The 27,319-nt window shown below is 37.0% G+C and overlaps 1 protein-coding gene across 1 annotated transcript in view; it reads left to right on the top strand.

Annotated features, from left to right (window-relative positions):
- The window catches only part of sgsm1b (small G protein signaling modulator 1b), a 42,225-nt gene that overhangs the window by 8,693 nt on the left and 6,213 nt on the right, over positions 1-27,319 (top strand). Inside the window, exons 4-21 of the mRNA XM_084104677.1 lie at positions 240-402; positions 1,105-1,257; positions 1,548-1,615; positions 2,940-3,082; positions 4,476-4,607; positions 5,176-5,300; positions 5,385-5,452; positions 6,313-6,476; positions 6,555-6,681; positions 9,267-9,393; positions 9,644-9,708; positions 9,788-9,933; positions 11,401-11,529; positions 12,593-12,763; positions 12,847-12,918; positions 23,117-24,472; positions 25,799-25,923; positions 26,536-26,618. Of these exons, the coding sequence (XP_083960803.1) occupies positions 240-402; positions 1,105-1,257; positions 1,548-1,615; positions 2,940-3,082; positions 4,476-4,607; positions 5,176-5,300; positions 5,385-5,452; positions 6,313-6,476; positions 6,555-6,681; positions 9,267-9,393; positions 9,644-9,708; positions 9,788-9,933; positions 11,401-11,529; positions 12,593-12,763; positions 12,847-12,918; positions 23,117-24,472; positions 25,799-25,923; positions 26,536-26,618 (3,417 nt within the window). The remainder of the gene's footprint in view (positions 1-239; positions 403-1,104; positions 1,258-1,547; positions 1,616-2,939; positions 3,083-4,475; positions 4,608-5,175; positions 5,301-5,384; positions 5,453-6,312; positions 6,477-6,554; positions 6,682-9,266; positions 9,394-9,643; positions 9,709-9,787; positions 9,934-11,400; positions 11,530-12,592; positions 12,764-12,846; positions 12,919-23,116; positions 24,473-25,798; positions 25,924-26,535; positions 26,619-27,319) is intronic.

Genomic DNA, 27,319 nt, shown 5'->3' with positions numbered 1-27,319 from the left:
TATGCAAATTAGCGCATATTTAATTAGATATTGTCTAATTTGCATATTTAAACATTAAATTACAGAAAACTTGTAATACATTTTTTTTCTCATCTTAATGTAGGTAATCAACTGGGAAAGTGTCATGGTGATATCTGCTAGTTAAAAACTTTACCCTATTCACCTGTAGTGTCTCGCCTTAAAATAGAGCCCACTGTGACTAAACAGATTGAATGGAGATGTATCTGTGGTTTGTGCAGGTGTGGTGGAAGCGTGTGTTCTTCATGGGCTGAAGCGACGGGCCGCCGGATTCCTGCGCAGTAACAAGCTGGCGGCTCTTTTCATGAAGGTGGGGAAGATGTTTCCACCAGCTGAGGAACTGTGCAGGAAGGTCCAGGAACTGGAACAAATCATAGAGAACAAGTGAGTTTCTCGAAGTAATGTGGTATTTAAATGAAAAAATATAACAAAAATTACTATTATTAAGATAATACTATATAATTAATTTTTTACATTTTATTCTATTATATTCATTTTATAAACTTAATTATTTTATTTGAAAAATTATATTATTATTATTAAAGCTTTGGTCAAATTCTCAGATTTCTGGAATTATGTTGTTTTTTGTTCCAAGTGATTTTTATTAATAATATTTTTATTAATAAATAATATTTATTATTATTATTTTTAATGACAATAATAATTGTAATTTAGATTAAATTATTAATTTTTATATTTATATTAGATTATAATTTTGATCAATTATATAAATATATTTTATAATTTATAATTCTTTTTTATAATATACAAATATAAATGTATTTTATAATTATGTTTAATTAATAATAATAATAATCTTGCTAATAATATTATTTCTAACAACAATAATTATATACATTTTAATAAGTTATATTATTTATATTTATAAATGTATTTATTTAAAATATATTAATATATTGTAATTAATTATATGTATTATTATAAAATAATGAGTAATATAAATATTTCTGCTGGTTTGAAATCAAATGATAATTGTGCACTGTTGAATCGTGCATTTGAGAGTTAAGAAAGTAAAAAGGGTAAATATAGTTGATTTTCATTCAGTATTATTTTACTTTTCACAAGACAAAACCAGACCCAGGTGAGCCAGGAGATCGTCCGAAAACATCCCAGGCCGCCCAACCTGTCCCCGCTGGCCATCAAACACCTCTGGATTCGCACTGCGCTCACAGAGAAGATGCTGGACAAGATCGTACATTACATGGTGGAGAACAGCAGGTGAAGAATGAATTAAAGACAGATATTATTTCTGTTTAATTCTGCAAGTGCCGTTCAATTATCACCTCAAATGAAAATGGCAATTTTGTATATGCAATCCAATTTTGTGTACACATTTTATAGCTTCATACATAGGCAGTGATCAAATAATATTAGCCTTCTAGTTACTTTGTTACACTTACATCCATGAGTATTCCATGCATACAGAACATTTACAGACTAGCCCAGAGTGCAGTAGTATGTTATTCTGATCCTGAATGCCATCACTTTTACTTTTATTTGTATTTCAGCAAGTTTTATGAAAGAGAAGCGCTTCTGAGAGATCCAGTTGACGGCCCAATCCTCGCATCTTTGCTTGGTATCAGCTTTGATATTTTTAAATATGTTCAAGAATTTGTATATTGCGATGTTTTTATTGTTGGTTTAGGTTAGTTAACATTTTACCTAATGTTTACCTAATGTTAACAAGCGGGACCTTATAGAGGTTATGCACTGACGTCACTCTGAGTGGCAGAAGAGCTGCGGAGTGACTGGATTTAATAGAGGAAACTGTGAAAACGCCAGTAAAACAAACGATCATCAGTTTAAACTAAAGGTTGGACTGGATATAGTGTTTCTTACAACTTACCAAAGATCCAGTGATCATGGATATTGACATGCAGCAGGAATCATGTTTCCTGATATATTAATATGAGCCTGATTTCAACGCCGGGGAAATACATAAAGCACATTTGCCTGTGAACACTTTATATAAATATAATATAGGTCTAACTCCATGTGATCACTTATATCAATGTTATATATATATATCATCATATCGTCCAGCCTTAAAACTTGTGTCGTTTTTTGTCAGTGTTTATTGAAAAACATCCAATTATGCAGAATATACGATGGTAAATATTTAATTGATGAGTTGTAAACACAATATATAACAATGCAATATATAGGGTGTGATTTTACCCCATAATGCAGCATATTGACAATAATAACTGTAAATCCCCCTTTCTCTGCCTGGATCCAGTTGTTTCTGTGAATCGCAGTGATTTATTTGCTTCTCTGTTCTGTATCTTTCAGCAGTCTGTAAAAATATACCTCAGATTTCTGGTCAAATCTATTTATACAGTCAATCTTTCCCGTTTTAGATGTGTTTTGTGTGTTTTTAACGGCATTCACACTGAAAACAGCCACTCAGTGTGTGTAACTGCAGTCATGTGACGTCATATGTATAACCTCTATTGAAAAGTGTAACTGAAATTTTATGTATATAGAAATTATGTATTTCTATTACATAGTTGTAACATTTTCTATTACATAGTTGTACTACAATGTAGTTCTAATTACATATAGAAATTGTGCATTTTTGTGTAATTGTGATATTCAATTCACATTTATTTCACAATACACATCATTTCAAAGCAGCTTTACAGAAAGTGCATGAGTCCACATTATAGTTCAGAATGATCTGTTATCAGAGGAAACTGTCTTAAGTTATGTATTTCAGAAACTCACAGTTAGCTAAAACTTTATTAATTTAAACAATGTAATGTAATGCAGATATAATGAGCTCATTGAAGTATTTAATACTTGTTTGTTAACAAATGATTATGACATTTAGAAAATATTATGATGCATTGAGGTAAAGATGTGTGTGTGATGTTTTTCCGCACCTGTGTGTGTTTCAGTCGGTCCGTGTGCTCTGGATTACACTAAAGCCAAGACGGCCAATCACTTCTGGACGGACCCGTCGGCTGACGAGCTGGTGCAGAGACACCGCATCCACAGCGGACACTGCCGGCAGGACTCTCCCACTAAACGCCCCGCGCTCGTAAGACTCGCAGTGTTCATGCTTTGGGTTCGGCGTGAGATCATGCAGTGCTCGACCTCGACTCAAACACCATCGGCTCAGAGAATATCACTAATCTGTGCTGAGACTGCAGACTCACTGCGTGCTCTCGGGTTTATTTATATCTCTTGTTTTGTCTATCATCTATCTATGTATCTTCTATCTATCTTCTATCCATCTATCTATCTATCTACAGTATTTATCTTCTATTTATCTATCTATCTATCCATCCATCTATTTATCTTCTATCCATCCATCCATCTATCTTCTATCTATATCCATCTATCTATTTATCTTCTATCTATCCATCCATCCATCTATCTATCTATCTATATCCATCTATCTATTTATCTTCTATCTATCCATCCATCTCTATCTATCCATCCATCCATCTATCTATCTATATCCATCTATCTATTTATCTTCTATCCATCCATCTATCTCTATCTATCCGTCCATCTATCTTCTATCTATCTACCTATCTATCTATTTATCTTCTATCTATCCATCCATCTTCTATCTATCTATCTATCTATATTCTATCTATCTATCTATCCATCCATCCATCTATCTTCTATCTACCTATATCCATCTATCTATTTATCTTCTATCTATCTATCTATATTCTATCTATCTATCTATCCATCCATCTTCTATCTATCTATCTACCTATCTATATCCATCTATTTATCTTCTATCTATCCATCCATCTATCTCTATCTATCTATTTATATTCTATCTATCCATCCATCTATCTCTATCTATCCATCCATCCATCTATCTTCTATCTATCTACCTATCTATCTATATCCATCTATCTATTTATCTATCCATCCATCCATCCATCTTCTATCTATCTATTTATATTCTATCTATCCATCCATCTATCTTCTATCTATCTATATCCACCTATCTATTTATCTTCTATCTATCCATCCATCTTCTATCTATCTATATTCTATCTATCTATCCATCCATCCATCTATCTTCTATCTACCTATCTATCTATATCCATCTATCTATTTATCTTCTATCTATCCATCCATCTATCTACCTATCTATATCCATCTATTTATCTTCTATCTATCCATCCATCCATCTATCTCTATCTATCTATCTATCTATCTATCCATTTATCTATCCATCCATCTATTATCTATCCATCTATTTATCTTCTATCTATCTATTATCTATATATATATATATATCTATTTATCATCTATCTATCCATCTGTCATCTATCTACCTTGCTTTGCTTTTTTATTTGTTTGTTGCATATGTAAAATTCTAATAAAAAGAAAAAAAGAAAAATCTCAAATGCTATTAGAGGGTAAAGCGATGAAGCGAACCGTGATCTCCGTCTGTGTGTGTGTAGATTCAGAAGAGGCAGTCGAGCGGCAGTATGGACGACAGGCCTTCTCTCTGGGCTCGCGATTACGTCCAGTCTCTTCATCAGAACTCCAGAGCCACGCTGCTCTTCGGGAAGAACAATGTCCTCGTGCAGCCGGTACGCCAGCTGTCAAATATCACTTTTATATCGTTTTAAAGGTGCATTGTGTAATATTTAGGAGGATCTGTTGACAGAAATGCAATATCATATACAAATCTATGTTTTCAGTGGTGTATTAAGACCTTGATGAACCGTTATGTTTTTATTAGCTTAGAATGAGCATTTCTCTCTACACTCACTGCGGGTCGCCTTACATCGACATGTTTCTACGGTGGCCCTGAGCGGACAAACGCGTTTCGTCACTGTTGTTCTTCGTGTAAAGAAGCTACAGCTAAAGTCAGCGAATAAAACACTGACACAATGATGAACAAGTAACAATAATATTCGCAATAACATATCGTTTTACTGAATAATTAAGTAAACCTAATTTCTTAATTTATCTTTGTAAAGAAACCTCATTGTTTAACTGGCTACTCTCTGCTGTCTCAGACGACGACATCACTTCCTGTCAGCCACCGTAACTTCTGTTGGGTGCAATTCGCAACCTCACCACTAGATGCTGCTAAAGATTACACACTGCACCTTTAAAATAAAGAATGGCAATAAATCGTCTCTGGTCTTTTAGACAGACGACACTGAATCTATCCCAGGATACCTCTCTCTACATCAGACGGCGGATCTTATGACACTGAAATGGACACCGAACCAGCTGATGAATGGAAACGTGGGGGAGTTTGATTATGAGAAAAGGTGCGTTATGATTGTGACGTCGACTATGTGGCTGTGTAAATGATTTTGAAGTCAACACTGGTGTCTCTTTATTTTCTCCCATAGTGTGTATTGGGATTTTGCGATGTCCATTCGTCTAGAGGAGATCGTCTATTTGCACTGTCATCAGCATGGTGAATATATCAATGCTGAGCATCTTTAACACTAACGCCAATAACACTCAGAAAAATCTTTTTTTTATTTTCTTTTTTTTTATTAATCAGTTTATTGAACCTTTAGACAAAATATTTGCATTTGCATGGAATATTTAGACAGTTTGCATTTGTTTTTGTTGAGTATCATAATTGATCCATCAGGCTTTTATGGCTCATTTAGTATGATATAGTGAGAATATGGAGGGGAAAAAACAGCTAAATTATATTCAGAGACTCAAAATGAGCAAAAAGATGCAATTGTGTGCAAATTTTTGTATTTTTATGGTCAAAAAGGGATGAAAGTCTGATGCCTGTAATGTAAATCAATGAGATCTTTATAACAGTATAGCAGATACTTACATAAAATGCATATAGATATCAATATCTGCACAATAATGTTTTAGTAAGTTGATATTTAAATGCTTAGTTTTATGATTAAAGCTCTTTAGTTTTAAAACATATAATGCAATGCAATGATTGAAAGATGAACAAATAAACCTTCCTCAAAAGCCTGATGATCATTTCTGAAACTGATGCATGGATAATCAAGTATTTTTAGTCTCCATCTTTAAATATTACTAACAATATCAAAGTTATTCTTACATTTACTTTATAAAAACCAGTAAACGGGCTGAAGATGGATGTTTTTACAGTTATACTAAACTAATTAAGGTTAAGTCTAAACTCTCGATCAGAAGGACTGTATTAGATTGTGTGCGACAGGATTTTCAAAGTTCTGATCATGTTGATAATTTAGAAATGTGCATATCAAATATGATACAGTATCTATACAGGGTTAAAGGAATATTAAAGGTTTGTCCGAATCTGCTTGTGTTCAGTGGACAGTGGTGGTACTGTGGTTTTGGTCAGCCAAGACGGGATCCAAAGACCTCCGTTTCGGTTCCCAAAAGGAGGCCATATTCTCCAGTTCCTCACGTGTCTGGAAACGGGCCTGCTTCCTCATGGCCAGTTAGATCCTCCTCTGTGGTCCCAAAGAGGAAAGGTACGCCAAAAACTCATTCTTCGGCAGTGTGAATAAGACACGTTTTGTTTTGCAGACCTTTTTGTGTTCATTCCCCAGGGAAAAGTGTTCCCAAAACTGCGTAAAAGGAGTCCACATGGATCCTGCGAGTCATTCTCGGACAAAGATGAAGATGAGGCCACGGATTATGTGTTTCGGATTATATATCCAGGCAGTCAGGAGTTCGGTAAGTTAACGTGATGTTGGTGTTTCATTAAGGCTGTTCACAAGCAAGAATATAGTTAATGAAAAAAATAATAATAATTTGAAAGTTTTTAATTAAACTGAACTGACACTTTCCTGCATTGCTTCAAATCGAACTAAAATAAAAAAAATGGTTACAAAATATTTTCAGTTTTTGTTTGACAATTTTCTTTTTAAAACCTTTTCTACACGTTTAGTCTGGGCTCAATAGCATTATAGCAGCATTTTTGTATAAAACTGCACAGAATGTAAAAATCGAGTGTAAAATATAGGCATATGAATTTTCCATGTGTTGGTTCTATTCTTAACACACTAATTCAGTCATTTTTGATCGAAAAATTTTATGTTTTTTGTACGGAATGGAATGAAACTTTTTTGGCTATGTGAACAAATAAATCAGACATGATTCAAAAAGGTTAAATGGTGGAATTTCACCTAGTGGAAGCGTTTAGTACTGCGCCTAACAAAATCCCACTTAAAGCTAATTTTTTTGAGATATCAACCTCAAATTAGATTTACGGCTTTCATTTTCTCACAGTTTTAGAGTAAAATGTGTTTTGGAAAATATATATTTCATATAAAATTATTTTTTTGTTATGCATAACTTTTTTCCCCAAGTGTCTTCTTTAAAAAGAGCTCAAACTTCAGTCTGTTGCTCCACAGCATTCTAAATTTACGACAGTAAATAATAGGTAATACATTTTTTGAGTTTGTGCAAGTTTGAGCATTACAAGTAGAGGCCCAAAGATTTGGAATGAGCTAGATGGCAAGCTGAAGGTGTTGAAATCTGTATCCATCTTTAAGAAAACACTAAAAAAGGAACTTTTACGCTTATATCTATAACCTTTCCAGTAGCCTACCTAGACTACAGTAGATCCTAAAAGCATTGTCCTGATTCCCTTTTGTGTGTCTTATGTTGTATTGTGTATTTTTGTATGATATTATTGTTGTGTGATTGGTGTTAAAATCTGTTTTTTTTTGTTTTTTGTTTTTTTTTAGTTTAAGTATTTGTTCTTAATGTATTATTTCAATATGTTCTCAGGCTCCCTATTATAAGCTTTGGATAGCTTCTCTGGGAGACCTGATTCACACATGACTATATGTGCCATTTGGTCTGTGCCATTTGTCTTGATTTTATGTGTGGGTGAATTAATAAAGTAAAGTAAAGTAAAGTAAATGGATCATAACTATTTTATAAATATAATTTAGTGCCATAAAATCCCCTAAAACTACAAACTATAATAGTACATTAATTTCATTGAAATACCGCTACACAGGAACCAACATAGGGTTATTATAAATAGAAATAAAAACAAATCAGTATAAAATATACTGATAGACTAAAACAAAACTGAGTTAGAGGGTAACAAATAATTTAAAATGGTACAAAATGTTTTAATTATAACCTAGTTGACCTGTTTATACAGTTTCCCATCAGGCCATCAGCGACATCTACTGGCCAAAAAACATAGTGTTTTTATTTTGTCTTGAACCTAAGAAACAAATAACATAATAAACGTAAAAAATATAAGGCATACAGTAGATATTTGTGTAAATATATTTGTATATCGTTCCAAACACATCAAGCACCTCTTCAGACTGAGGAAAAACACCTGTTTTTTTTCCTCTAATGTAATAAATTATGCACATTTGATAAATATTTTAAAATTAATATAACTTCCAATAGTAGATTTGTATACATCTTGTCATAAATATAGTGTTTGTATTATTTTTATTTCATGAATATTTTGAAGTGGCTTTACTTAATATTTTTAGTATTCATGTTCATTTTAGTTTAATTTTTAGTAATTAATTTTATTATTATTTTAATATTGCCATTTATTTAACTGCCGTTTTAGACTGTTTTATTTATGTCCAGTTAATAATGTCAATGCTTCAACTTAAACTTTTTATTGCCAAGACAACATTTCCAATTTTTGTTTAGTTCAAGTTTTTCAACTAATATTTATATTTTTTTATTTTAGCTTAATTTCAATTAACAGAAATGTTTTAAATACCATTAGTTTTAGTTAATGATAACCCTGCACATATATCCATATTAATTTCATACTGTGAAAGTGGCTCGTTTTAATGGTATGAGATAAAAATGAAGGCAATATAAAGAAAAGTAAAACTTTCTTATTGGATACTGTACATTTTTTATTGTATTTATTTTTACATCTGACTAATGTCTGAAGCAGGATTGGCATTTTTCACACTGGTAATGATGGTCTTAAATACAGGGTTTGTACTGATACTGTAAAATGAAATTCTAGGACTTTTAAGGACTTTTCAAACTGTATCATATACTTGGATATTTATATGAGCAATATCTCACTCATAGCCATGCAAAATGGCTCTATATCTATAAAATTAAACACTAATTTCACATATATTGTCTTTCAATAATTTCAAGCACTTTTCAAGTACCGTTTCATAAAAATGGCTGTTTTCATGGGTTTTCCAGGACTTAAATTTCAAAAAGTCAAACTCAAGTATGTCAAGCACTTTAAGCACCTTGTACGAACCCTGTAAATATGATGCTAATTGATATTCTCAATATTAAAGTTGCACCAGAACTGATCGACCAGAGTGTGAACATGTGGCAGCCCACGCCGAGGAAGTCGTCTTGCTCTTCATGTTCGCAGAACGGCTTGTCGGACGGTGGACTTCCCAACGGATGCAACCACGACAGGCTAGTCTGGATTTGTGATGTTTGCCATATAAAATAACCTACTATACATGACCCTGGACCACAAAACCAGTCACGAGTCGCACGGGGTTATCTGTGGCAATAGCCAACAATACATTGTATGGGTCAAAATGATCGATTTTTCTTTTATGCCAAAAATGATTAGGATATTAAGTAAAGATCATGTTCAAAGAAGATATTTTGTAAATTTCCTACCGTAAATATTTAAAACATTTATTTCTGTGTGAAACAGGGCGCCGCTGAAGTTACTCTGTGAGACCATGAAGCACCAGATCATTTCCCGCGCTTTCTACGGCTGTATGTATCGCATGAGATTTTATGCTTTTGTAACGCACTCTCTTATGCACTTTCTCATGAGCTGTCGTGTATCTTCAAGGGTTGGCGTACTGCCGTCACCTGTCCACCGTCCGCACGCACCTGTCGGCTCTGGTGAACGCCACTATTGTTGAGACGGACATCCCGTATGATGCCAAAGGTGGTCTGTCTGCAGAAGTGTGGAAGATGTTCCTACAGGACAGCGCTGTATGTGACCTTCACTATCTAGTGTACTTACTCCACAGCCTTATTAATAATCAGCTGATATCTTGTGTACAGTAGGGCTATTATAGTTAAGTAAAACCTTATTTTCCTCATATTCTCCATTGTTGCAGCTCCTCTCTTCCCAGTCTGTCAGTAACGCTCTGTTTAATTCCTGTCTCTATGAAGCCCCTCCTTCTGAAAAGCACACTGTGCTCTGATTGGTCGGCTGGATCAGAGTGTTGTGATTGGTTGAGCGTTTCGAGTGTGTTTGGGAAATGTCCCGCCCCTTACCATAACCGCCAGTTTAACACACTACTAACTAACTCAACCAGGCCCCGCCCCTTTATTCTGCGTATGAATTATTTAAATGAGGAATATTGTGACGTGTTCGTTCCCGTAAGAAACTCAAGACTACAATGGAGGCGTTTCAGGAGTTCAGAAACACTGACACTGATATTGTCACAAACTGCTCTGAGACACGAAGGTTGAGAATCCAAATTAAAGGGTAATCCACAATCGTAGTAAAAGACTGGCAAAAGGTCAGAGCACAGTAAATCAGTCCAATCAAACAACCAAATCCAGAGGGTGAGACAGGAACGGGAAAACCAGGACACAGGCAGATATCAAAAACAAGGAACATGGAAAACAGTGGAAACACTCAGAAATGCAGTGTTACACTAAACAAGACTTTGCAGGGAATGAATGAGTGTACATGGTTTAAATAGGCTGAGACTGACACGATAAGGAGACACGGGGGTGGATGCAGTCAGGGATGAGGAGTCCAGGCAGTGAGTTATGGGAAATGTAGTTTCATGAGGGAATGACGATAGTCCGGGGTGGAGCGCCCTCTGGTGGTGGTAATGATGGGCACTATCACGGGTGATCATGACGGATATAGAGAATAACTCACAGCAACATCATACACTAAAGAAAGATAAACATGTGCAAAAAACATAATTTGTGGAAGCTTGTTTCCACCACAGAATAAAACATTTTAAAAGATAATTGCGACATTTTATCCCACAATTGTGAGTTTATATCTCGCAATTCTGACTTTGTTTCTCGGAATTGCGGGTTTGCATCTTCTGCGAGATATAAAGTCACAATTCTGACTTCGCAATTGCAAGTTTAGATCACGCAATTCTGACTTTATAACTTGCAAAAGATGTAAACTCGCAATTGTGAGAAAAAAAAAGTCCGAATTGTGAGATAGAAAGTCGCAATTACCTTTTTTATTCTGTGGCGGAAACGAGCTTCCATAATAATTGGACCCTTTTAAAATTAAATTAAAAATGGAAAATATAAGCATAAATAAAATAAAAAGTCTCATTTTGTTTAAAAAACTTAAGATTAATAAATACTGTAGAAGTAGTTCATTGTTAGTTCATGTTAAGGCTTATTGTGAAGTGTTACCATAAAAACATGTAAAATATTAACGAACTATAATAGTATCTCAATGATGCTGTGCAGGCGTACGAGGAGGAGGAACTTCTTCGGCTGGTGTATTATGGAGGCGTGGATCCCTCTCTGCGTAAAGAGGTCTGGCCGTTTCTCTTAGGCCACTATCACTTCACCATGAGCCTCGACGAACGCAAAGAGGTGAGCGAACGTGACCAGAGCAGAAGCAGCATAACTGTGCTAAAGGGCTGTCAAAATGGCTGAAAAGCTAAATTCAAATTTCTTTGTTAAATATTAGCAAAATTCTAATTATTTTCGAATTCTAAAGGCAATACTTCATTTTAAGAGAAAAAGTACTGTATTGTCTCCTATGCCCACAAGAGGGCGCAAGCGAGCGCAAAAAGCAAATATAAACCAAATCAAGCATCGCATCTTTTATTGAAATGACATTCACTTTTTAAAGTGCATTAACTTTTGAAACAATTGTTCTTAAATAATTTAATTTCCTTAATGTGCATGCATGGAAAATTAGGTTACAATAGTGCATAAAACTGTGTAAGTGCATCAGTAACCTGAGAAAACACTCTTCAACAGAAGCGTAATGAACTACATGAACACTAAATAGCAAACTGGCATTCAGAAACACTCACTTCTACTCACTACATCTACATATAGTTCATCAAAAACCCCAGACGCTCATCTTGATCTGAGTGATGAGCGCTTTCTGTTGACAGTGTTTCCAGCTGATGAAAACACACGCTCAGCTCTGACCGATGTGCAGGTTTGGTCAAGCGTGTCGTTGCATGATTTTTCCCACGATCTGAGAGGGTTTTCGTCTGCATGCCTTTTCCCGCCATTTTTCAAATTAGCAACGCAGCCGCAGCGCTGTATACTGGATAAGCTAACAAACATAAACCGCGTCAGTTACATCATCATCATGTCTCGCACATCTTGACACACCAAAAATTCGAATGCACGTTTTTTGCATTCGAATGTGCAGTTTTTTTTTTTTGTTTTTTTTAAATACAACGAATATTTAAAAATTAGCATTTTTATTTGACAGCCCTACCTGGTAATCTTGAATCAGAAAAACTTCTTCCAGCATCTCTTCTCTTCTCTGATGATGTGGGCATGGCAATCTGTCACTCACATGAGATCAGCCAATAGCAAACCACAACCATCCAATCAAATTCCCTGCAGTTTTTTAAAATCTTTTTTATTTTTGATCTAATTTTAATTGACAGCCCTATAATCCTCTCTCTAGGTGGACGAGCAGATTAGAGCGTGTTACGAGCAGACCATGAGCGAGTGGTTGGGATGTGAAGCCATCGTGCGCCAGCGAGAGAAGGAACAACACGCCGTCGCTCTGGCCAAATGCGCATCGGGCGCCAACGTGGACAGCAGATCGCGCCAGGACTCCACCATCAGCACGGATGTAAGTGTTTACGCTCGAGTCGCCTACGCATATCAGATGCACAGTGATGTTTGCATGCAGATTTACTGTGTTTCTCTCTCCAGTCGTCTCAGAGCAGCGGCTCCGATAAACAGAGTCATGCAGGATCACACAGCGACTCCAACAGCAGCACTCGGGTGAGACGGCATCGCATTAAACACCACGATTAACTAGGGGTCTAACAATATATCGTGTCACGATATATTGCAACAATATGTATCGTGGATAGTAAAAATCTATGGAAGCATATGGGTAGCAATATTTAATTTAAAATGCAATATGCAAAATGACAATGCATTTCTGTATTTAAATTTACATTTTCCATTACATATGTGCAACGTTGGTGCAGAATGAAAATGAAAAATCAATTATATAATTTGCATTTGCCATTTCATACATTAGTTTTAATATGTAAATGTTTATTGGGCAGGGACGTGTTCGGCTCGGAATGCATTCTCAATTTGCACATTGAATTTTGCTACATTCATTGCGGGACATTTAATGAAAATGCAATCGCAGGTGTCTTAACTGAGTGTAAATGCAATTAAGAAAAATAACATTTAAATGATAATTTTGCTACAGTTTTTGCTTGAACATATTAAACATCTAATCATTTCTGTAATATTTTAATTTAGCAACTTATAATGCATTAAAATATGTATTCAATTTACATATTAAAAGTAGTGCATGAAATGGCAAATGTAAATTATATAATTGAATCATTTTGCACCAAATGTTGCACAAATGTAATGGAAAATTTAAATTTAAATACAAACATGCATTGTCATTTTGCATATTACATTTCAAATTGAATATTGCTACCCATATGCTTCCATAAAATTCTGTATTGTGTGTAGTTCAGACAAAAGAAAGATTTCTGTGTGAGAAAAATAAAATTCAAGTTTTAGTGTCAGTACTACATTAAACCGCTATATATAATGTTAAATAAAATGTATAGAGCCCGACCGATATGGATTTTTGGGCGCCGATGCCGATACCGATAAAAAAAAGCCAGATACCGATATATCGGCCGATATTATTTATGTGTATATTATAATACAGTAGCAATATTATTTATGTGTATTATAGTACAGTAAGTTTGGACACACTTTCCAATTGGTGTGTACAAACTTTTGATGGGTACTGTATATAGAATACACAGTATAAACAGAATAAATATATAAACGTTTTGCAATGATCACTCAAATGTGGTGATCAAACACTTGTGTGACAAAGATATGTAATGGAGGCAGGGTGAATGATAGAATGAGAATTTGAGCTGTAACCAAACTAGTTTGCATTGCATTTTATATTATATTATATTATAAATACTGTTGCATAATCTTCACCAACGACTTTGTCTTTTAATTTAGTCACGTTATTTAAAACATAACTTGTATCAATAAATATATCAAAAGTGTCACTGACAAAACCTTATCTTCTATTTTTAATCTTAATTTCTCTAACATCTACCAGTGGAGGAAGAACTCAGATCTTTTTAGTAAAGTAAAATTAATAATATCATAATGAAAACGTTTATAATTACATATGTACAGTAGTTTTATACTATTTTAAATAAGTAGTAAGCAAAATGTACTAAACGTGAAACTAGGCTATAGGGCTGGACCCGAATATTTGAAGATTCGTTCGGTGGGTTGGTATTTGATTTGAAAATTTGACATTCGAATATTCGTTTTTTGGGGGTTTTTTTTACATCTGGGATCCCCCGCGAAACGGTTCTCATTCGCGCTTGAATAAGGCCGGCGACACACTGACTGCGTGGCATGGCCATTTTTATTTCGGCTCCCATGTTAACAGGTTGGAGTTTGCACACTGCCTGCGTGAGACACGCGTCTCTCAGGCGCGGCTCGAGCCGAGCCACGCGGAAAACGCATGCAAGCTAGAAATAGAACCGACGCGCAAGTGTTCCAGCAACGGGAGTGTTCTCTGGCTAGAGCGCAGAAGTTTGTATGGACGAAGTGCATGTCTGAGCTTGTGTTTTGGATTAAGCTGTGTTGCTTTGACATTGTGGAAAATAGAATAATAGAAACAAAATGTATTAGCCTTTTTACCCGTTATTATCAATCTAAATTAATTTCGTTTTTCTTTATTTAAATTTCGTTTTTCTTTATTTAAATTTCGTTTTTCTTTATTTAAATTTTGTTTAATTTCTTTATTTAAATTTCGTTTTTCTTTATTTAAATCTACCCTTTACTGTGTCAGTAATTTTGTTAGTCAGAAAAATATTAGACTACCTTAAAAGTATTGCTTAATTTAACAGACCTGTGTGTGTGCGTTTTATATCACTAATGCAGTGTCCGTTCTCGGACGCGTTCTCTGCCCGCGTGAGGTGCGCCACTTCCCGCTCGCGCTGTTCTGTAGTTTACTAAAAGTGTATTAATTCTGAACGTGTCGCGTCTCGCGTGTCCATCTGGCTACTCTTAATGCAAAATGGCACTATATAAAGTGTTATAATTACATAAATTATTGGAATATTGCTTGATGTTGTAACGTAGCAGAATGAGCTTTAACACTGTGTCTACACCGGACGCGGCCGTTATTTTTTTGCCACTTTTGCCAGTTCTTTGTGACAGCTTTTAGGTGCTTTATTAGCAGCACCAGCGCCATCCTTACATAAATCACTGCATCGCTGCATTTTTTTAATTATTAATTTATCTGCCATTATAAATGCCGATACCGATAGTTAGGAAAATGCCTTATATCGGCTGATAATATCGGCCCGCCGATATATCGGTCGGGCTCTAATAATGTATAATAATGCAATGGGGGGATATGTGTGGGTCCTGATAATGACAAATGTCTGATGTTACCAGTAAAAAATGGCCTACATTATTTTAAATAAATCTAGTCAGAATAATTCGTCAAAATAATTCTGTATTTTAAGCTTCAGAATCATGAATATGATTAATTATTACAGAAGACAGTGTTATTGCTCAGAGGTCGCTTTTTTTTAGTTGTGCTTTGAGTTTCAACTTTCTCAGATGGTTCTTCTTAAAAAAGGAGAAATAAATCAGTCTCAAATGTGACATTCAGTATGAACACAGCTATAAATTGAATGGAAAGCAGCCTCAATCATTTGAGCTTTAAATTTTGGTGAGAAATGTTTTAGAAACAAACTTTTGAAAAAAAAAAAAAGTATAATTTTAAGTTAAAAAACAGTAATAAAAAAATATTTAGAGATTATAAAAATTAATATATAAAGAATTTAATAAAAATATATTTGATATCATTCTGAATAATCGGCTATCGGTTTCAGACGATATCGTTCTGAATAATCGGCTATCAGTTTCGGTAGATATCGTTGTGAATAATCGGCTATCGGTTGATATCGTTCAGAATAATCGGCTATCGGTTGATATCGTTCAGAATAATCGGCCATCGGTCGATACCGTTCTGAATAATCGGCCATCGGTCGATATCGTTCTGAATAATCGGCTATCGGTTTTAGTCGATACCGTTCTGAATAATTGGCTATCGGTTTCGGTCGATATCGTTGTGAATAATCGGCGTCGGTCGATATCGTTCTGAATAATCGGTCGGTATCGTTGTGAATAATCGGCGTCGGTCGATATCGTTCTGAATAATCGGCCATCGGTCGATATCGCTCTGAATAATCGGCCATCGGTCGATATCGTTCTGAATAATCGGCTATCGGTCGATATCGCTCTGAATAATCGGCTATCGGTTTCAGTCGATATCGTTGTGAATAATCGCCTATCGGTCGATATCGTTGTGAATAATCGGCTATCAGTTGATATCGTTCTGAATAATCGGCTATCAGTCGATATCGTTCTAAATAATCGGCTATCGGTTTCAGTCGATATCGTTCTGAATAATCGGCTATCGGTCGGTATCGTTCTGAATAATCGGCTATCAGTCGATATTGTTCTAAATAATCGGCTATCGGTTTTAGTCGATATCGTTCTGAATAATCGGCTATCGGTCGGTATCGTTGTGAATAATCGGCTATCGGTCGGTATCGTTGTGAATCGGCTATCGGTCGATATCGCTCTGAATAATCGGCTATCGGTCGGTATCGTTGTGAATAATCGGCTATCGGTCGGTATCGTTGTGAATAATCGGCTATCGGTCGATATCGCTCTGAATAATCGTCTATCGGTCGATATCGTTGTGAATAATCGGCTATCGGTCGATATCGCTCTGAATAATCGTCTATCGGTCGATATCGTTCTGAATAATCGTCTATCGGCCGATATCTTTCTGGATAATCGGTCATCGGTCGATATCGTTCTGAATAATCGGGTATCGGTTTCAGTCGATATCGTTCTGAATAATCGGCTATCGGTCGATATCGCTCTGAATAATCGGCTATCGGTCGATATCGTTGTGAATAATCGCCTATCGGTCGATATCGTTCTGAATAATCTGCTATCAGTCGATATCGTTCTGAATAATCGGCTATCGGTTTCAGTCGATAGCGTTCTGAATAATCGGCTATCGGTCGATATCGTTGTGAATAATCGCCTATCGGTCGATATCGTTCTGAATAATCTGCTATCAGTCGATATCGTTCTGAATAATCGGCTATCGGTTTCAGTCGATAGCGTTCTGAATAATCGGCTATCGGTCGATATCGTTCTGGATAATCGGCTATCGGTCGATATCGTTCTGAATAATCGGCTATCGGTTTCAGTCGATATCGTTCTGAATAATCGGCTATCGGTCGATATCGTTCTGAATAATCGGCTATCGGTTTCAGTCGGTATCGTTGTGAATAATCGGCTATCGGTCGGTATCGTTGTGAATAATCGTCTAGCGGTCGATATCGTTCTGAATAATCGTCTATCGGTCGGTATCGTTGTGAATAATCGGCTATCGGCCGGTATCGTTGTGAATAATCGGCTATCGGCCGGTATCGTTGTGAATAATCGGCTATCGGTCGGTATCGTTGTGAATAATCGGCTATCGGTCGGTATCGTTGTGAATAATCGGCTATCAGTCGATATCGTTCTGAATAATCGGCTATCAGTCGATATCGCTCTGAATAATCGGCTATCGGTCGATATCGCTCTGAATAATCGGTTTCAGTCGATATCGTTGTGAATAATTGCCTATCGGTCGATATCGTCGTGAATAATCGGCTATCAGTCGATATCGTTGTGAATAATCGGCTATCAGTCGATATCGTTCTGAATAATTGGCTATCAGTCGATATCGTTCTGAATAATCGGCTATCGGTCGATATCGTTCTGAATAATCTGCTATCAGTCGATATCGTTCTGAATAATCGGCTATCGGTTTCAGTCGATAGCGTTCTGAATAATCGGCTATCAGTTGATATCGTTCTGAATAATCGGCTATCGGTTTCAGTCGATAGCGTTCTGAATAATCGGCTATCAGTTGATATCGTTCTGAATAATCGGGTATCGGTTTCAGTCGATATCGTTCTGAATAATTGGCTATCGGTCAATATCGTTCTGAATAATTGGGTTTCGGTCGATATCGTTCTGAATAATCGGCTATCAGTCGATATCGTTGTGAATAATCGGCTATCGGTCGACATCATTCTGAATAATCGGCTATCGGTCGATATCGTTGAGAATAATCGGCTTCCGTCGATATCGTTCTGAATAATCTGCTATCGGTCGATATCGTTCTGAATAATCGGCTATCAGTCGATATCGTTGTGAATAATCGGCTATCAGTCGATATCGTTCTGAATAATTGGCTATCAGTCGATATCGTTCTGAATAATCGGCTATCGGTCGATATCGTTCTGAATAATCTGCTATCAGTCGATATCGTTCTGAATAATCGGCTATCGGTTTCAGTCGATAGCGTTCTGAATAATCGGCTATCAGTAGATATCGTTCTGAATAATCGGCTATCGGTTTCAGTCGATAGCGTTCTGAATAATCGTCTATCAGTTGATATCGTTCTGAATAATCGGGTATCGGTTTCAGTCGATATCGTTCTGAATAATTGGCTATCGGTCAATATCGTTCTGAATAATTGGGTTTCGGTCGATATCGTTCTGAATAATCGGCTATCGGTCGATATCGTTGTGAATAATCGGCTATCGGTCGACATCGTTCTGAATAATCGGCTATCGGTCGATATCGTTGAGAATAATCGGCTTCCGTCGATATCGTTCTGAATAATCTGCTATCGTTCTGAATAATCTGCTATCGGTCGATATCGTTCTGAATAATCGGCTATCGGTTTCAGTCGATATCGTTGTGAATAATCGGCTATCGGTCGATATCGTTCTGAATAATCGGGTATCGGTTTCAGTCGATATCGTTCTGAATAATCGGCCATCGGTCGATATCGTTCTGAATAATCGGCCATCGGTCGATATCGTTCTGAATAATCGGCCATCGGTCGATATCGCTCTGAATAATCGACCATCGGTCGATATCGCTCTGAATAATCGGCCATCGGTCGATATCGTTCTGAATAATCGGCCATCGGTCGGTATCGTTGTGAATAATCGGCCACCGGTCGGTCTCGTTGTGAATAATTGGCTATCGGTCGATATCGTTGAATCGGCTATCGGTCGATATCGCTCTGAATAATCGGCTATCGGTCGATATCGTTCTGAATAATCGGCTATCGGTCGATATCGTTCTGAATAATCGGCCATCGGTCGGTATCGTTCTGAATAATCGGTCATCGGTCGATATCGTTCTGAATAATCGGGTATCGGTTTCAGTCGATATCGTTCTGAATAATCGGCTATCGGTCGATATCGCTCTGAATAATCGGCTATCGGTCGATATCGTTGTGAATAATCGCCTATCGGTCGATATCGTTCTGAATAATCTGCTATCAGTCGATATCGTTCTGAATAATCGGCTATCGGTTTCAGTCGATAGCGTTCTGAATAATCGGCTATCGGTCGATATCGTTGTGAATAATCGCCTATCGGTCGATATCGTTCTGAATAATCTGCTATCAGTCGATATCGTTCTGAATAATCGGCTATCGGTTTCAGTCGATAGCGTTCTGAATAATCGGCTATCGGTCGATATCGTTCTGGATAATCGGCTATCGGTCGATATCGTTCTGAATAATCGGCTATCGGTTTCAGTCGATATCGTTCTGAATAATCGGCTATCGGTCGATATCGTTCTGAATAATCGGCTATCGGTTTCAGTCGGTATCGTTGTGAATAATCGTCTATCGGTCGATATCGTTCTGAATAATCGTCTATCGGTCGGTATCGTTGTGAATAATCGGCTATCGACCGGTATCGTTGTGAATAATCGGCTATCGGCCGGTATCGTTGTGAATAATCGGCTATCGGTCGGTATCGTTGTGAATAATCGGCTATCGGTCGGTATCGTTGTGAATAATCGGCTATCGGTCGATATCGTTCTGAATAATCGGCTATCAGTCGATATCGCTCTGAATAATCGGCTATCGGTCGATATCGTTCTGAATAATCGGTTTCAGTCGATATCGTTCTGAATAATTGCCTATCGGTCGATATCGTCGTGAATAATCGGCTATCAGTCGATATCGTTGTGAATAATCGGCTATCAGTCGATATCGTTCTGAATAATTGGCTATCAGTCGATATCGTTCTGAATAATCGGCTATCGGTCGATATCGTTCTGAATAATCTGCTATCAGTCGATATCGTTCTGAATAATCGGCTATCGGTTTCAGTCGATAGCGTTCTGAATAATCGGCTATCAGTTGATATCGTTCTGAATAATCGGCTATCGGTTTCAGTCGATAGCGTTCTGAATAATCGGCTATCAGTTGATATCGTTCTGAATAATCGGGTATCGGTTTCAGTCGATATCGTTCTGAATAATTGGCTATCGGTCGATATCGTTCTGAATAATCGTCTATCGGTCGATATCGTTCTGAATAATCGGCTTTCGGTCGATATCGTTCTGAATAATCGGCTATCGGTCGATATCGTTGTGAATAATCGGCTATCGGTCGACATCATTCTGAATAATCGGCTATCGGTCGATATCGTTGAGAATAATCGGCTTCCGTCGATATCGTTCTGAATAATCTGCTATCGGTCGATATCGTTCTGAATAATCGGGTATCGGTTTCAGTCGATATCGTTCTGAATAATTGGCTATCGGTCAATATCGTTCTGAATAATTGGGTTTCGGTCGATATCGTTCTGAATAATCGGCTATCGGTCGATATCGTTCTGAATAATCTGCTATCAGTCGATATCGTTCTGAATAATCGGCTATCGGTTTCAGTCGATAGCGTTCTGAATAATCGGCTATCAGTTGATATCGTTCTGAATAATCGGCTATCGGTTTCAGTCGATAGCGTTCTGAATAATCGGCTATCAGTTGATATCGTTCTGAATAATCGGGTATCGGTTTCAGTCGATATCGTTATGAATAATTGGCTATCGGTCGATATCGTTCTGAATAATCGGCTATCGGTCGATATCGTTCTGAATAATCGGGTTTCGGTCGATATCGTTCTGAATAATCTGCTATCGGTCGATATCGTTCTGAATAATCGGGTATCGGTTTCAGTCGATATCGTTCTGAATAATTGGCTATCGGTCAATATCGTTCTGAATAATTGGGTTTCGGTCGATATCGTTCTGAATAATCAGCTATCGGTCGATATCGTTGTGAATAATCGGCTATCGGTCGACATCGTTCTGAATAATCGGCTATCGGTCGATATCGTTGAGAATAATCGGCTTCCGTCGATATCGTTCTGAATAATCTGCTATCGTTCTGAATAATCTGCTATCGGTCGATATCGTTCTGAATAATCGGCTATCGGTTTCAGTCGATATCGTTGTGAATAATCGGCTATCGGTCGATATCGTTCTGAATAATCAGCTATCGGTCGATATCGTTGTGAATAATCGGCTATCGGTCGACATCGTTCTGAATAATCGGCTATCGGTCGATATCGTTGAGAATAATCGGCTTCCGTCGATATCGTTCTGAATAATCTGCTATCGTTCTGAATAATCTGCTATCGGTCGATATCGTTCTGAATAATCGGCTATCGGTTTCAGTCGATATCGTTGTGAATAATCGGCTATCGGTCGATATCGTTCTGAATAATCGGGTATCGGTTTCAGTCGATATCGTTCTGAATAATCGGCCATCGGTCGATATCGTTCTGAATAATCGGCCATCGGTCGATATCGTTCTGAATAATCGGCCATCGGTCGATATCGTTCTGAATAATCGGCCATCGGTCGATATCGTTCTGAATAATCGGCCATCGGTCGATATCGCTCTGAATAATCGGCCATCGGTCGATATCGCTCTGAATAATCGACCATCGGTCGATATCGCTCTGAATAATCGGCCATCGGTCGATATCGCTCTGAATAATCGGCCATCGGTCGATATCGTTCTGAATAATCGGCCATCGGTCGATATCGTTCTGAATAATCGGCCATCGGTCGATATCGCTCTGAATAATCGGCCATCGGTCGATATCGCTCTGAATAATCGGCCATCGGTCGATATCGTTGTGAATAATCGGCCATCGGTCGGTATCGTTGTGAATAATTGGCTATCGGTCGATATCGTTGAATCGGCTATCGGTCGATATCGCTCTGAATAATCGGCTATCGGTCGATATCGTTGAATCGGCTATCGGTCGATATCGCTCTGAATAATCGGCTATCGGTCGATATCGCTCTGAATAATCGGCTATCGGTCGATATCGTTCTGAATAATCGGGTATCGGTTTCAGTCGATATCGTTCTGAATAATTGGCTATCGGTCGATATCGTTCTGAATAATCGGCTATCGGTCGATATCGTTCTGAATAATCGGGTTTCGGTCGATATCGTTCTGAATAATCGGCTATCGGTCGATATCGTTGTGAATAATCGGCTATCGGTCGACATCGTTCTGAATAATCGGCTATCGGTCGATATCGTTGAGAATAATCGGCTTCCGTCGATATCGTTCTGAATAATCTGCTATCGGTCGATATCGTTCTGAATAATCGGCTATCGGTTTCAGTCGATATCGTTGTGAATAATCGGCCATCGGTCGATATCGTTCTGAATAATCGGCCATCGGTCGATATCGTTCTGAATAATCGGCTATCATCGATATCGTTCTGAATAATCGACTATCGGTTTCGGTCGATATCGTTGTGAATAATCGGCTATTAGTCAATATCGTTCTGAATAATCGGCTATCAGTTGATATCGTTCTGAATAATCGGCTATCGGTTTCAGTCGATATCGTTCTGAATAATCGGCTATCGGCGGAGAAATTCAGTATCGGTGAATCTCTATGTATTATTGTTCTGTCTTTCAGCTGTGCTGGTTTTAGGTTTTCTGATTTTGCTTCTCCTGTCTATTTTGACCATCCTCAGGTGTTTGGGTCTGTCGATGAGGTCGACCCGATTGAATCTGAGCCCAAACCAAAAGACGAGAAGCCACAGCCCAAAATCCCAAACGGCACTCTCCCGAATTGCACTAGTTCTCCAGACTCCGGTCACCCGTCGTCTCGTAACTTCTCCGTGACTTCAGCGCTCTCAGACGGCTCTCCGAGCACAGAGGAGACGTCCACACAAGAGCCCAAAACCACAACTCGAGACCCGCCATCACAACATCAGACTGACCTGGAGAAGAAGGCCAACGAGGATCCACCAGAAAACAGCTCGGCTTCTCGGGATACGGTCAAAGATGCTGTAGTTTCACTAACAGAGAGTGTCCGTTCAGAAGGCGAGTCAGTAAAGCCTCTAGAAAGTGAGACTTCTGAAACATCTGGGACTGAAATGCATCAGGAAGTCGATTCAGTGAAAGATAAAGACACGACTAAAGAAAACACAGAAGCTAAAATTCAACCCAGTGCAATAAATTCTGAAGAAAATGAAAAATGTGAACTTGGTTCTTTAAAAGATCCTGTTGAAGAAATGACAAAATCCTCAGAGTCAAAGGAGGCTGAGATTGAAGTCGATTCAGTGAAAGATAAAGACACGACTAAAGAAAACACAGAAGCTAAAATGCAAACCAGTGCACAAAAATCTGCAGAAAATGAAAATAAATGTGAACTTGGTTCTTTAAAAGATCCTGTTGAAGAAATAACAACAAAATCCTCAGAGCCAAAGGAGGTTGAGACTGAAGGATGTGCGTCTTCAGCGTCTGGAGAGGAAAACTCAAAATCAAAGACTGATAAAGAAACCGATTTGAAAGTAAACGAAGGCCGGGATGACACAAAACCCGATCAAGAAATGAATCAAACTGATGAATGTTCACAGAATGTGACCGAATGTGAAGCTGAAACCATCAGCACACCGCAAACAATCAACTGGGACTCTGATCACACCATCAACAGATCATTAATCAAACAAATCACCGAATCCGAGTCGGAAAGCTGCGGTCCCATCACTTCCCAATCAAAACAATCTCCAGACATGTCTGACGACTCGCCGTCGGCTCTGGAAATGGAGGAGATCGCTTCATCCGTGGTTTACATGTCCTCAGACACTCACATATCCCGGACTCCTCTGACGCTGGCTCGTCCCGTAAACTCTCCGATGGGAACGCCTGCGCTGGAGCTCTGCATGGAGCCGGGCGTCAACACCACTCCCGAGGGAACAGACTCCGCGCTCTCGGACGAGGAACCGGAGATCGACAACTTATTCCCCAAACCAGACTCTCTTGCGGTCACGGGAGACAAGATCGACATCGCGTCTCCAGTGTCGTCCATCGGGACAACGTACTCGGTATGTCATCTAAAACATTCTCAGTTTAAACTTTAAAGGGATTGTTCGGGAGGGGAAAATGCTTGGTCTTACCCCAAAATATTATTTTAGTTTAGTTTATGACTTTTTTGCTTTTTTTGTTTGAGAACTGTGTTTTTCGTCTTTGTATTTTTATATTTTTTTACCGTTTTTTTTTTATTTGCTCTCTTTGTATGTTTGTGTTCGTTTTCTGGTCTTTCTTTGTATGTTTGTGTTCGTTTTCTGGTCTTTCTTTGTGTTTCTTTACGGTGTGTTTGTGTTTTTTTGTTGCTGTATTTTTTATATTTGTTCACTGTTTATTTGCTCTCTTGTATGTTTGTGTTTGTTTACTGTGGGGTTTTTTGTCTTTGTATGTTTGTGATTCTTTACTGTTTTTTTTGGCCTTTGTATTTTTTTTTTTTTTTGCTCTCTTTGTATGTTTGTGTTCGTTTTCTGGTCTTTCTTTGTATGTTTGTGTTCGTTTTCTGGTTTCTTTGTGTTTCTTTACGGTGTGTTTGTGTTTTTTTGTTGTATTTTTTATATTTGTTCACTGTTTATTTGCTCTCTTGTATGTTTGTGTTTGTTTACTGTGTTTTTTTTGTCTTCTTTGTATGTTTGTGTTTCTTTACTGTTTTTTTGGCCTTTGTATTTTTTTATTTGTTTACTGTTTTTTTTTTTTTTTGCTCTCTTTGTATGTTTGTGTTCATTTTCTGGTCTTTGTATGTTCGTGTTTCTTTACTGTTTTTTTTAATTGTTTTTTTTAATATATTTGTTCACTGTTTTTTTTGCTTTTTTGTACGTTTGTGTTCGTTTACCGTGTTTTTGTCTTTGTAATTTTGTGTTTGTTGACAGTGTTTTTTGGCCTTGTTTTTAATATTTGTTTACAATATTTGTTTACATTTTTTTTTTGCATGTTTGTGTTTTTGTTTACATTTTTTTGGCCTTTGTATTTTTGTGTTTGTTTACTTTTTGTATGCTTGGTTGTTTACTGTTTTTTGTCTTTGTATATTTATTTGTTTACTGTTTTTTGCTTTGTATGTTTGTTTGTTTACTGTTATTGTCTTATTATTATTATTATTATTTGTTTATTGTTTTTGTGTTGTTTGGTTTTTGTCAAAAACAGCATCATGAAAGTAGCTTATCTGGCTCATAATACTATATTTCAAGTCTTCTAAAGTCATATGATGCTTTGTGTTAGGAACAGAACTAAATTTTGTAAATTTTTAACCTCCTTTTGTGCTCCAGTGAAGAAAAAAAAAAAATCTGTTAACTGTCCCACTATTAGTGTGCGATCTTCAAAGACATTTTTTCTTCTCGTCTCTTTTACAGCAGGAGCTGGTAGACCTGTACACACTCAATCTACATCGCATTGACAAAGACGTCCAGCGATGTGACAGAAACTATTGGTATTTTACTCCCACAAACCTGGAGAAACTGCGCAACATTATGTGCAGGTAAAATATAAAGCTGATTGTGATGTTTTTTATATTTTAGTTTAATGTATACCATTCAAATGTTTGGGATCAAAGTCTCTTCTGCTCACTAAAGCTGCATTTATTTGATAAAAAATACAGTAAAAACAGTGAATTATTATTCCAATGTAGAACTGCTGTTTTCTATGTGAATATACAGTAAAGTGTAATTTATTCCTGTGAACAAAGCTGAATTTTCAGCATCATTACTCCAGTCTTCAGTGTCACATGATCCTTCAGAAATCATTCTAATATGATGATTTGCTGCTCAAGAAACATTTATGATTATTATGAATGTTGAAAACAGTTGAGCTGCTTCATATTTTTGTGGAAATACATTTTTTTCAGGATTCTCTGACGAATAGAAACTTCAAAAGAACATAAAAAAAAGAAATCTTTTGTAACATTGTTACAAAAAAAATGCCTTTATTGTCACTTTTGATCAATTTATTGCATCCTTATTGCTAAATAAATTATTAATTACTTTGAAAAAAATACTTTTCTTGAATGGTAAGAAATAAATCTGCAGCATTACACTTATTTACTTCTCATCTGAAATCAAATGAGAATGTTATCATGTTTTTGTGTCCTAAGTTATGTGTGGCAGCACCTTGACATTGGATACGTCCAGGGAATGTGTGACTTACTAGCGCCGCTGCTGGTCATCCTGGATGATGGTACAATAACCTTAAGTCTATTTACTCCAGTGACCCATATGTTCTGTTTAATTATAAAAATGAATATTTTTCCCTCTGAATGGACATATATAACTTGTTGGGGAAATTATTTATTGTGATTTTTAATTGAATTATTTGTTGAACAATGGTGTATTTTATTATATTGCTGTTGCCTGTATTTAATAAAAGCATTGGAAGTGTTTTAGGCACTATGATTCATGCTGTGCCTAAAAAAAAAGCACTTAAAACATTGTGATTTTAAAGTCCCCCTGTGGTTGAAATCCAGCTTTTAATGTTGTTTATGTGTCTATGTGGTGTTTTTAATATGCTTTAAGACAAACCATGTGTAAATTCATAAGTCGACACCATTGCTGAGTATTTTCTCCTTAAAACTGCAGTGAACCAAAGACAGTCTCAAAAACACGCTTTGAAATCGCTGGTGTTTCTGACGTCACAAACTACCTTGTAACCAATCAGATCAACGAGTGATCGTCAACCAGTGGATCTCTGAGTTGAGTGAGTGAGTGGAGGCGGGGCTCATTTGCATATTCATAGAACCGCATATACTAAACGAGGCGAGGGTGTCGAGTTACATTCAAGATATTTTAAGCCATGAAGAATATTTTTTTCAAGGAAAAAATATGTCATTTTGGTGATCAAAGATTAGTTTTAAGGGATAAAATGATTAACTACATGGGGAC

The sequence above is a fragment of the Abramis brama genome (assembly GCF_963993115.1).
Source record: "Abramis brama genome assembly, chromosome: 25".
NCBI lineage: Eukaryota > Metazoa > Chordata > Actinopteri > Cypriniformes > Leuciscidae > Abramis > Abramis brama.
The sequence above is the reverse complement of the archived record's forward strand: the minus strand, read 5'-3'. Positions and strand labels throughout refer to the sequence as shown.